General features: G+C 39.4%; 2 protein-coding genes across 3 annotated transcripts in view; both read right to left on the bottom strand.

Annotated features, from left to right (window-relative positions):
- The window catches only part of sh3pxd2b (SH3 and PX domains 2B), a 33,834-nt gene extending 26,824 nt beyond the window's left edge, over positions 1-7,010 (bottom strand). For both annotated transcript variants that reach the window (XM_063486747.1, XM_063486746.1), the window contains exons 1-2: positions 6,656-7,010; positions 3,808-3,888 (exon numbers count right to left, since the gene is read on the bottom strand). In XM_063486747.1, the coding sequence (XP_063342817.1) occupies positions 3,808-3,888; positions 6,656-6,727 (153 nt within the window). In that variant the 5' untranslated portion in view covers positions 6,728-7,010. The remainder of the gene's footprint in view (positions 1-3,807; positions 3,889-6,655) is intronic.
- A 1,705-nt stretch (positions 7,011-8,715) lies between these two features.
- Positions 8,716-12,416, bottom strand: LOC134637952 (myeloid protein 1-like). The gene is made up of 4 exons (XM_063488530.1): positions 12,354-12,416; positions 11,831-11,918; positions 11,359-11,504; positions 8,716-9,332 (listed from the first exon to the last, which is right to left on the bottom strand). Exons 1-4 carry the CDS (start codon positions 12,358-12,360, stop codon positions 9,166-9,168), a joined length of 408 nt encoding a protein of 135 aa, XP_063344600.1. The 5' UTR covers positions 12,361-12,416; the 3' UTR covers positions 8,716-9,165.
- Positions 12,417-12,634: the final 218 nt, after the last annotated feature.

The raw sequence follows: 12,634 nt of genomic DNA on the forward strand, positions 1-12,634 counted from the left end.
CTGCCCCCCCAAACCCCGTTTCAAGAATCTGAGTTTATTACTGCAGATGGAAAATATGTGACAGCTGTGCAACTCTGAATAAGCAAATAATGTTTTCTTTTTTTCCCCCCTTAAGCTTTAAAGTAGAAATATATCCACTATCCAAGGCGAGCGGGAATGCAGGAAGCCTGTAGAGCTCGATGGACACGTGTGCAGAATGGAAACTGTTCTTTGTGACATGGAAGCAAACTGAAAAGCTGCTAGGATGAATGCACTGAAAAAAGAGAGAGAAACTAGAAGCCACCATGGGATGGGCTCCCACCAGGCCCAGTGCCCCCACCCCCTCTGATTATGAGCTCAGCTGCAGATGTGTCATGTTTCAAGATTGTGTCTTGTATAGCTGTGACACTATCATGTTGACAAAAACGTATCCACAGACAGACAAAAAAGCCCCTAAGACACACTAACTGACAAAGATCAAGACAGTACACTCTAAGTGATGTTTTGCTTAATGTTTTCTTAATGCTAAAACATAATAACTGTTATTATCTGTACATTTTCAAATGTAATGTTTTACAAAAAGCAGAGAAACAATTGTAAAGCACATTGTTATTTTTTATTAAGATGCATTATAAGTTTACTTGCATTCCCGAACACAAACATTAAGTTTCGTGGTTGAATGTTAAGCTTCTTACAATTGGACTGAATTTAGTTCAATTCATGATTTTAAATAGAATAAATAGAATTTTTAGTTTTAAACAAGTTCTTCCTCTCACTTCTGGAACAACTGCCAACTACTAATTCCGTAGACTGAGCAACTTTACCCTCTTGTTTTTCTGAGGAAAAAATCTCAAAAACAGCACAAGCGCAAGGCCTTTCTCTCCTGTTGGAGGCACACCTCTGTCTGTTCAGTGAGTAACTGTTTGCACATGCTCAGTGTTGCCCCTGTGGTTTGTTACCCAGACAGAGGATGTTTACTGTATGTGAAAAAAAAATTCAAAAGGCATTCTGTGGCTTCTAATTTTCTCTGAGTAACAATTTCCAATGTAAATATAGCTTAAGTCACAGCCCAGCTGATGTTTTTAACCTGTGAGTATGATGAGTCTGTCTGATGAGAACACGGTTAAAAATCTATTTAAAAAGCTGTTAATTAAACAGAAAAATTCTCCATTTCTAGATGGTGCAAAAAAAAAAAAAAGTAGCAGAAATATCCTCGGTGACAAGAACATCTGGCTCTTGCTCAGCTATTCTCTTCCTTAGAGAACTGAGCAATTGATCTGTCAGAACAAAGATAGAATGCCAGGAACAAGAAATACTTGCTATTTTGTTACTGTTAATCCTAAGAGTTTTTCTTTATTTTCAATATGTAAATAACAGCCTTGCTATTGTTGATTTTGCACATGCATCAAAAGACTTACATTTATAATAGAGAAAACTGTGTTTATATCTTGTTTCAGCCCTTAGTGAAGCAAAATCAACAAAGTCTCTGCTAGCCACACAAAAAGCACATGCTGCTGTGTTTGCAAAAAGAGAATCAGCTGCTTAGGCCAGTTAAGTTGACAGGATGTGGTGACTAGCACTTCCTGCATAACACTAAGGCTGTGGAATGACCAGAGATGTATTATTATCTGCATTACAAGACAAGCCAAAGCCACATAATGAAAGACATTATGAAGGAACCTGTTAGACAGATTACAGAAAAATTATAACATAATATAAAAATATAACAGACACATGGGGGATGTATCGGTGTGCTAATGATCGGAATAAGCCAGCTGATTAGCCACAACTGGTCACTGGATATATTCAATTTCAAGGAAATCTAATTAACATGTCCTGCAGCTTGACGTGCACCTCTCCAGATATGTAACATGATGCTGCAATGCATCATGCTGTATCAACTATTGCTTTAGTTGATATAAACACACCGTGTGATCATGGAAATCAATATAAAGCATAATAATACCCACAGAGACCTTTCCTTCTTAAAACACAATGCATGTTAATATGTGATGGGCTGGGACTGCTTGGCTTCCTAATGTTGCTAATGCTGATACTTGCACAGCAGTGAGTAATCTGCTGGGGCAACCATCTGCTGTTTTCATAGCACTGCCACCATGTATAAACTCAGCTTGTTCCAAATCTGCTCTCTTTTTGGGTTGTAGTAATTTCATCTATTCAACTTCAACAAGGTTAGCTTAGTCAGCATTGTAACACTGAGAATTACACTAAGATACTCCACACAGCATCCCAATAATACCACCACCAACTAGTGTTTTGGGGGTGTAATTACAGAGTAATGCAATTATAATAGATGGTAGAGAAATTGAAATATTCTGCAGCTCATTTTTCTTTTTCTTGTGAATTTTATTTGTATAAAAAAAATGTCAGCCCAATAACCTGGAGCATGACAGCAGGTCCTGTAACCTGATGCAGCTGTGGACAAAATGTAAAGTTTAAACTTGGTCAAAGAAAACTTGGAATAAATGCTGCATGTTGAGCAAAATAAAATAAAAAAAATCAATAGGGTCAGGTCAAAACTTTAAAAAGCTGGAATCACCCATTGCAGTTGTACTTGATGCCTCTTTATTTGCATATAAAACTTATAGTGACACTGATGATATTCAGAGTATTACGATTTTCAACTCGTCTCCAAGAAATGCCAAAACTTTAATGTGGCTTTTACATATTAGTACCAAACCATACAGAGATACAAGAGATGAGCCATTATCTGTTATGTCTCTACTAGGATTTATCTACATCCCCTTGACCACTGAAGTCACTCAGGAATCCATCATCACACCAGGAAACAGCTGAATGGCATGGCACGCCCTGCTGAATAACACATCTTATACGCTCTTATTCTAAAACACTGATCTGATACAGTCTGAGTTATAAATAAAGTGTTGCCTGTTGTGTGTAGTAGTTGACCAATTACACAACTGTAATGCGACTAACATATATACAGTCATTTATACAATACAAATGATGTTTAAAGAGCAGCCTTTAGACTTTATCTGTAATATTATGCTCATATTTATCCATGCTTTTATACTGTGTCAACAACAGAAAGGTGGTATGGATTAAACAAAATTAATGGATAATGGTTCTATTAGCAGCTTTACTAGGGGTCAAGTCAAATGAATGAAATGAATACTTCACAGTCGTATGTTAAATGCTACACACACAGCCTCAGAAAACTCAGTGAGGCACTATAGTTCTGTACTTCATTACACATGCATTGACCATCTTAATCAATTAAAAGGAATTTAATCCAATTAGGGCCGACAGTACGTCTTTCCAAAATTGACTACATGCTCATTAAAAGTAATTGCCTTTCTGAATTTCCTGGAGTCCATGTTCTGGTCTCTGATGCAGCCAGGGCCACCCCCCCCCCCCAGCACCACCACCTCCCTCAGATCCATTACCTTCAAAAAGACAAAAGGGAACTAGGATACTAATAAGATTCCCTCATTGCACCATCACCATGACGTCTGAGAATGATTCAGACATTTCTGTGGTCATCAGTGCCACAGTTGCATTCATCACTGTCCTCTATTAACTTCACTGGAACATTTTCCGACTCGTCTCGCACAATATAATTACCAGGGTTATAAGGGTGGAGCAGGGAGAGGCTGGCTACGAGTACTAGTCTTGTATGACTGAGACAGTGCATCCATGCCTTTCCTGCCCTGTGCACTTGTCTGCTAGCACAAAACAAACAAAAAAATCCCCCAAAAAGACAAAAGTGAAAGAACACATTTAAGACTATTAAAAGAAACTCAAAAATGAAGACACACACACGCACACAGTTAGTGGCTCACTCACCTGCAGGTCAAAGAACTTGCTGTAGCGTCTGTAAATGGTTTCTGTACTGCCATCGCTCCAGGACACTTTGATGATGTAAACCTGGCAAAGCAAAATAAAGAAAAATAACATTGAAACTAATGCACAGCTATTATTGTGATAAACTAAAGCCCTTGGGGCATCACTCTTCAGTCACTACCATTATTTGGGAGTGTTATGAATCCTAGAGAGGGCTGCATATAGCAGACATCCCATTTCTCTGGCAGCATCACGCAGCTGTCACTGAGTGGTTTTCATTACTGTAACGTATGCTTCCCCACATCCCACTGCCTCCAGTGACCCAAGAATTGCTCTCCGGTCCCTTAAATGCACCTCAAGGAGATAAAGAAAGAGGAGGCTTTCAGAGAAACCTTGCACAAGGAAACACAGGTGCATCCTACACAGAAGTCTTCCGTCTTGTGGCGTGACATTTAAATGCCACACTTCCATCCATTATGAGCAAATTGCTCCACTTAAGACACCCTGAAACCACCAACTTCTCCTTTCCTCCATCACAACTACCACATACCATAGCTGGGAGGAGCTAAGACAGACTTGAGTGCGGGAAGTCAGGAGTCACGCTAATGAAAAGCCCCCAATGTCATCATCCATCCACATGAAAATAACAAGGATATCAGATGATTTCACTTCCTAGTGCAGTTACATCACTTCCTGCTGTAGAAAACATAATTGTCCTGTATACATGCAGAAGAGTGAAATAATAATAATAATAATAATAAACCCACAAAGTTTGTGCTACCTTTCTAACATGGATGATAGAAAAAGGAGAACGACTGTGTAGGTGCAGCTGCAACTTCAATCAGACATATATCTAAAACAGTAAATCATAATGCACTTTAAATAATGTCAAGAGTTTGGGGACAGCAGCAGATTTGGATTTGGTTCTTTAAAGAATGAAAGGGGAGAGGCAGGGAGGTGATTGGAAACTCCCTTGTGGCCTGCTGTGTTTGGCTAAATGCTGCTGGCCCCAATCCCAGACCCTTTCAGGCCTCATTCTCTTTTTTCGGTGGACTCGAATCCGATATTACGATGGACTGATCAACTACGGGAGCTATACAGACAAGCAGCAAGGCCATCTTCATTAAACAAAAAAAGATTCCCCAAAAAGACTAGTTCAGGTTCTGTCTGACCAACTACTAGAATGAAATTACTCATCAATGAGAAGAAAAACTAATCAGTGCAAAGATATCCTGTTGTGTCCTTGCTGCAGATAAAAACTAATTAAGAAATATTTGTTATCTAAACTAATTTGCAGCAACTCATAGGAAACAGGAGCTGATACAAAAAACATAAATAACCCTCCTAATTAAAGTTCCAAGTTCAAAGAAAAACTTCTTCTGCTATTAGATATTTGCAGGCAGGTATCTCTTAAGAATTAGAGCTTTGTGTTAGACATTCTATAGGATATACTGAACTCTGGTGAGCAGACAAGCCTTACGCAGCTTTTTGCTATTCAAGCTACATGTTCAGACCTGAGACTTTAAATTTCCCGGAACCTTGAGATCCGTTTAAGAGAGAAAAGGCATAAAATAACAGTAGGTTACACCAGAGACTGAACGAACAGATGGAGAAGACACAGGACCACAAGAACTCTGCGCCCTTGACCACTAACACTCACAGCGGTACAAGGTCTGCTGGTCCTTCAGCCCCCGGTTTAAATTTGCACACCCATATGGATGCAAACCAGCATACAAGTACACACACACACACACACACAGTGACACAACATGTACACGGAACTAACACAAACACCTGCTAAGGCCTTGGCTGCGACTCTCTCTGTTTCTCTCTCTTTTTTTGGCCAACTACACCAAGTGATGTCATATGTGTGACTTTATACTAAATGCAGGATTGCAGGCAAATACACCCACATTTAGCTCTCACTAGCCACTAATAAAAGCTCTACTGTTTATGCAAAAAGAGGCTTTGTCCTGATGACATTCTCGTCTCCCACACAAGGTCTGCACTGGTTATTAAGAAAAGAAAATTATTCCCAAGTTCTTCGTCTTCTTTCCCTCCCTTTCGCCAACTGTTGACTGGAAAAGAAACACACAACTCTCTAAACTAAAAATAAAAATATTTTTTTAAAAATAGTAATCAAAAAAATGACAATATCTGACAGTCTTAAAACCAATAAATGCTACATGGGGTCCAGCCTTTAAACCCTGTCATAAATGTTAGTCATAGCCTACTTCCTGGTTACCAGTGGTAACTAACCAGTGTGGATAGTTAGGGGACTGGGCTGACTGTATATTATTATGTTTCTTGGGCTCTTCCACCATTGCAGTCTTCAGTGGTAAGGTGCTGCAATGGCTACGGTCACATGCATGTGATTCTGGGAGTCACTTAAAAAAATGCACACTGAGAAACGGGGTCATAGGTCACGTGAGTCGGTCCACTCGAATGCTTCTTAATGATATCCTCACGTTTTTTTAAATGAGCATTTTATTAGGTCAAAAACAATCTGAAAAACGATAACAACACAAGAGCTTTTGACTTTGGGTCACTGCACAGGTTGCTGAAATATAACAGCGTAAATCTTGATGTCGGTCGTTACTGGTCTTAAGAATAAAGATCCCAACAGATTTAAATAGTCTGAGCATGACCTGAAGTTTTCAGAAATCATATTCATAATCATAATAAAGTCTGCTTGACCGTTTCGGCTGATTTGGTCAGCTGTAATTTGACACTCTCTTTGTTTTTTTACTTTTCCCGACAGGACAAAGGGGGAGACTGCGGAATATCCGCGATCTGTTGCACATTTCACGCAGCAAAGCACACGGCTGTGGTAATTACACAAAAGGCTTACGTAGTGTTTGTTCGGATTCCTCCGCTTCTGGACATCTTGAACAGTTACTTCTTGCACGGTGCGCCGTGGCATGACGTCCCCTTCTTTTTACGGATCCGTTGAAAAAAAAAAAAAAAGCAGATATCCCTGTCGGGTTTTTTTTTCGAGCGATCACACCCGGCTGAAAAAGTTTACACTGCGACGCTTCTTTGTCATCCGAATGGCTGGGATCGATCTGAACAAACGCCTTTTTTCTCCCCGTAAAGCTGCCCACGTCAAAATTTCCTGTCCAACATTCAGACTCTCGCAAGCCAGAAGTTAATAATCGGTTCTTCCTTTCCCCCCCTTTCTCATGCCTTGTCCCGACCCGCTGACTGCCCCGACCAAACTCCCAGCCTATCCCAGCTCGCCTACTCCCATTTGAGCAACTGGGACGCTTCGTGGACCAACCCTCCAGCTTCAGAGCAAAACCACAGTCTGCAGGAACACTCGGGCTTCAGTCTGCACACTTAGAGCTAGATGTTAGGCTTTAATCAATATGACAGCACTCAAAAACAGCGTGCTCAAGAGCACTTAAGGAGAGCGAACTTTGCCCATTTCTCACTAAATTGTAACTATTTATTTCAATTCTCTGTCGCAACCTTGAATATTCGCCTTCTTTGCGATGAACCGCTCTCCATTAGCAAAATAATAACCCTGATGCAATTTAAATGACAGTTAAAAGTGGATGTTGTCTCACTGTGCATACAGCTGAGCTGCAGATGTCTAAATCATTTGGCTTGAGTCTGAGCCTACTCTTCTACTCATATGCTAACTGCAAACTACAGTGGACATCGTTCAGATATACAGTGCTGTGCAAAAGTCTTGAGCCAATCATCAAAGAGATAGGCACTCTAGGGATGAACCAGTGCTGTCTATATATAACAGTAAACTTAGCAAAAAAAAAAAAAAAAAACAGTTTTAAATTGTATTTTTAAGACACTAGTTACTAGCAAAACATAATTTTCTTCCATTTCTTTAGTTAAATCTCCAAAAATTGCCAAAGATAACACAAAATTGAAGTGTTAGGCCTAAAAATGTCTAGACTTGAGTGTCTGAAAGTTATGTCTTTAGGAAACAGGAAAAAAAGAAAAAAGAAAGAAATCCATAAAAGACCTGACACAGGTCGTGGGCAATCCATCCGGCCCTCACTTGATCCATCTACTGTCTGCAGAGGTCTCACAAGAAATGATCTCAGTGGAAGGGTGAGAAAGAGCAACGGGGAGAAAAGGCTGAGGGATGCCAAATAACACAAGAATTAGTCTGAAAACCAGTGGTAGCAGGCCTTATGAACCTAAACTGAACACTTTTGTATGAAATCCTTGTCAGCAGGTACAGAGAAGGTGTAAAACATGGGGAGGCCATGTTTTAACTGCTCTTTGGAAATCACCAACAAGTTGTCAATGCAAAGGTAGAAACCCTTAAATGCTTGAATGAGTCATATGTTAGCGGGAAATACCTTAACACGCACACATCAGACTTTAAAACATGATGTGATATCCTGTGTCTCGATGTGATTATTAGTCATAAGATGATGTGATTGGTAAACTGGAAATGTATTAATATTTCTTTTTCCATCCTGGTAACACAACACTATCACTCTATGGTTTAGTGTTTAGTATTTAGATTTGTACAAACTCAGAATACTTGCAGTTACGTTCAACATTTCTTTGCTGATATGTGAACCAGATGACTGCTGAGGTCCAGTGTCAGGTTTGTTTTAAAATAGCTCCATCTTTTGGTGTGCCATACGCATTACATTAGTACTGTACATGTGGGAAATCTCCCCATCTGTAGATATCCGATGATTATGATGGAAGATATTGGTAATATAATTAAAAAAAACTGAATAAAGTTTGTGTTGAATAAACTTGCTATTTTTAAGATGGGGAAAATATTTGACAGCCTCATTTTTAACTTTGAAATAGAAAGCACTTCAGACAAAAGAAGAAATGAAACTTTATATTTATTCCATTGTTGAAAAATAAAGTCATGGTTATGAGTGCTGGGATGTGAGATGGGACAAAAAAGGAGAAGGAAAATGTTAAACATATGACTCGTGACTTTTTAGAAAACATCCTTTTGTTTGTATTCGATATAAAGTATTACAAAAAATTTAAATAGTTGTAAAAACTGAGAAATGGAGACAGACAGTTATCAAGTATAGTAACGCTGGTCATCACAAGTTTGTAGAAATGTGTTTTAAATAAATGTTATTGTGAGGAAAAACAATACAGTGCATCTTTGTTAAGTTATTGTAGAAATAGAGACCAACATTTTTTATGGCTATAATAGAGAATAAGAAGAATTAACACTTACAAAAAGTGTCAGAGTAGCCAAGTAAAAGTTGCTCATAGTAAGAAATAGGAAAGCAAATAAGTCTATATAAATTCTTTTTAGCATTAGGGATTTTATATGCAGGGGCATGCACCACATGTAAAAAAGACAAGGACGCACGGTGCCTCAGTTGTATAACACATGGAAATAAAGGTTTATATGAAGGGTGAAGGATCAGTACCATCACACATTTGCAGCTCCAGGTGTGATGTGATGCCAGGGAACTGTTCTTGCAGTGGCAGTAAATAGCCCAAGGCCTCTCCTTGAGTTACCGAGCCGGAGTAACGATAAGGACGGATGTTGAAGATCTTCACGCAGTGTACTAAATGGGACCAAAACAAATATAAATGAATTGTTTTGTGGGCATTAATCCCTTAATATCACCCTTAAAAAATGCTCAGACAAATCAACGACTTAAGCTAACTCAACTGAATAAAGTGCTTATTGACTACACACCAAAGAGTTTGAGTTTACTTTTTTATAACTTGCTATCAATCACATGTAGATATATGAAATTGATGAGGAAAATGCTCTGTATCTATAAGAATGTGACTGCCTCATTTTGAGCTTGTTAACTCTAGTTATTTGTAGAGTTTGCTTCCTTAATGTTTTCGAGCAGTCTGATCCAGAAATTGAGAGCAAAATGGCTGTATTTCCAGTTTTTCTCTATGAGGAGTATTGGATATCTGACAGATGGGTGTGGGGGATCTAAGACTGTGAGTCTGGCTTTGTGATTTTATATACAAGTGAGAGCATTTTTAAATCAAGTCTGTAGAATTGGGAAGCCAGTGTAGCTCTAGTAAAACTAGTGCCCTCTGTTATGCATTTTAGTTAGCTGCAACAGCTGCAACAGAATAAGCTGCAACAGAATTCTGATTAAGTTGCAGACCAGAAAAAAAGTGCATTGTAGTAATCCAAACTAAAAGAGATGAGTGCATGAACAAGTTTTTCGGACTGAGCAAAGGGTGGATTTTGGCAATATTCCCAAGATGGAAGAAGGTTGGCTTGTTAATAAGCTCGTGCCTGAAACTCCAAGACTTTCAACTTGTGGTTTTACCCTTTTAGCTTATTTCCCTAGTCTGGCTGAAGGATATGGCTGTGGTAAGGTGGGTTTAGCATTCACTTTATCGTTGGCATATGAACAGTTCACTTGTGCAGCTAAAATCCTCTTCCAGAATTTACAAATGTTACAAATGCAGGCTCAAGACCCTAAAAAAAACTTAGATCTCGCCTTTACCATCCACCTAAACAAGCAGGCTGCCAACCTAGAAACAAACAACCTAAAAGTAGTTCTACAGCAAACTCACCAACATCATTAAATCTTAAAAGCACTTAATGATCAGTGTCTCAGCATTAATGTGGGCATCACGGTGAGGTAATGTGTCTCTGTGATGTCTAATCATGTCTGTGCTTTACCCGGAGATGAAAGGAGCTGACAGTACATGTGTTCTTCTGATAATACAGTTCAATTATAAGGCGAGAGGCAGAATGAGGACTAATGATGTTTACTCATCATTCCAGCACCTTATCAACTCAGGATGGTCTCAAAACACATTACCATGCATGAGCACATATACACATACAAATAGGTATACACCGCAAAGGAATACATGGGTATTTTAGGCACATACACAGATACATTCCCTTTTTTTCTCTAATGATGGCCCTTATGGGGGGTCATTACTCATGAACAGCCTTTAGTGGGGTTTCACATAGACCCCGATCTTAGGGGCTACCAGGAGGTCAATGCAGTCTCAGCTCGCGTTTCAGCACCTTAACTAATCCCTTTAAATCATTCCTTTTCATTCTCATGCAATGCCTCTACCATAATAGCATAGCCTCGCCTTTGCCCTGGCCATGGAACTATACAGTAGATTAAAGGAATTCACAGGCAACACTACAAGGTTACAAGGATTTAATTAAACCTGGTTTATGCTTATTTTCAGTTATAAAAATATCTCAAGGGACTTCTAAATTGAATTTTTTAGAAATTGAAACAGACTTGCATACCGACTTACGGCCATACTAACAACATGGGTCTTTGAATGATATTCTGGTAGGCCATTTGACTGGTCTGCCACTTTGGTTCCAACTGAAATATTTAGACAAGCACTGGATGATTTGACGTATGTTTGGGTACAGCTATTCATGCAGTCACTGATTCGTCCTAATGATGTGCTAAATATCTACTGAAATAGGTCTTTATCTGGTACAGGAATCGGTAAAGACCCGCAAAGTCTTTGTCCTGTTTATTTTGATTGAGACTCACATCTACAGTTTTAAAAACACTGTAATTTTCCTTGCTTTGCTAACTTTCAGGTATTGTGCTAGCATCTTGTCCCTCTTACCATCACTGAGAAGTTTGACTCCATCAAACTGATAACCAGCTGGGTCTTTCCGACTCACTGGACCGGCCAGAGAGCCTGAAAATGGTGTGTTGATGATCGAATAGTCATCACATACAAGGTCCACTGCTTTATAAAGGCCATTACCTCTGTAAAAAGACATGTGACAGAAGAGACTGGTATTAGTTTGCCATCAGAAAAGGCTAGATTCAATTAGTCATCTTAATCTGGCCAGAACAAAAATGTCTGACTAGTTATTTGGACATCTTTGTCTACAGAAAGCCAGCCTTCTACCCAGACAAAGCTTCACTCATCATTAATTCGAAGTGGTTTGGTAAAAATGTGCTTTGTCATTGTAGGGATCAGGCTTGGATACTATACAAAACTAGACATGGGGCAGTATCAGCGTCTGCATGTTGCAGTATGAGTAATCCTCTGAGGGCTCTGAGATAAAGATCTGATCAGGATTAGTCACCTTTGGGAGTTAAAAGCTCCACAGCCGTATGCATCACAGGCCCTGACTCTGTTGTGGTGACCGGCACAAAGCATGCTCCAGGCTTGGACTACAGAGAGAGGGAAAATGAAACAGGTTAGATAATACTTCTCCTTCCAAAATAGGCACCATATTAAAAGCTGTAGCACTGCACGCCAAAAGGCCAAGCATAAAGACAATATTTTTTTAAATATGTTTTAACATCCACTGACTGTGACTCATGCTCTATTCATGTGGAAATAAGGCCAATTACAGCAGAAAGGCACTATTCAAATGTCATTTACTGATGTCTTCTCCATCAGTTGTGTGTTACCCACACATACAGCCTCACTCCCACAATAACGTTTTCATGAGTCAGACTTGAAAAAACTGTGCAAATCCCTTTTAATTCCTTCTTGGCAGAAAAAAAGAATGAGCTGTGTGTTTGTGACCATCTGAAGAAGTTTGCAGGAGGTTTGTGTTATTGTAACATTTCGATATAGGCAGATGCATATTTCTATTATACCTGGCATGCAGCACTGGCGCGTCTTGGCCCCTGAACACTTGTCTTTGAGGTATCGGCCTTGGCAGATGTGATAGAGTGGCAAGATTTGAATTTTGCCACTCTATCCATGACCTATGAAAAACCTCCTTGTCTATTACTGACTTCTCCAAAGGTTGCCTTTCAGTGAAACTCTTTGCCTCGGCCTTGTTCTCATTCAACCAGACCCATCTCAGCAGTTCATTGTGGAAGTTGACGCTTCAGATTCTGAGGTAGGAGCTGTGTTATTTCAACAGAAAAATGGC

The sequence above is a fragment of the Pelmatolapia mariae genome, linkage group LG10_11, assembly GCF_036321145.2.
Source record: "Pelmatolapia mariae isolate MD_Pm_ZW linkage group LG10_11, Pm_UMD_F_2, whole genome shotgun sequence".
NCBI lineage: Eukaryota > Metazoa > Chordata > Actinopteri > Cichliformes > Cichlidae > Pelmatolapia > Pelmatolapia mariae.

Excerpts from the sequence above, each read along its gene's own strand:
- LOC134637952 (XM_063488530.1), bottom strand. Across the intron at positions 11,505-11,830 it reads GGAGCTTTTAACTCCCAAAG|AGGTAATGGCCTTTATAAAG; the intron begins GTGACTAATCCT and ends GTCTTTTTACAG. Across the intron at positions 9,333-11,358 it reads AGTCAAACTTCTCAGTGATG|TACACTGCGTGAAGATCTTC; the intron begins GTAAGAGGGACA and ends GGTCCCATTTAG.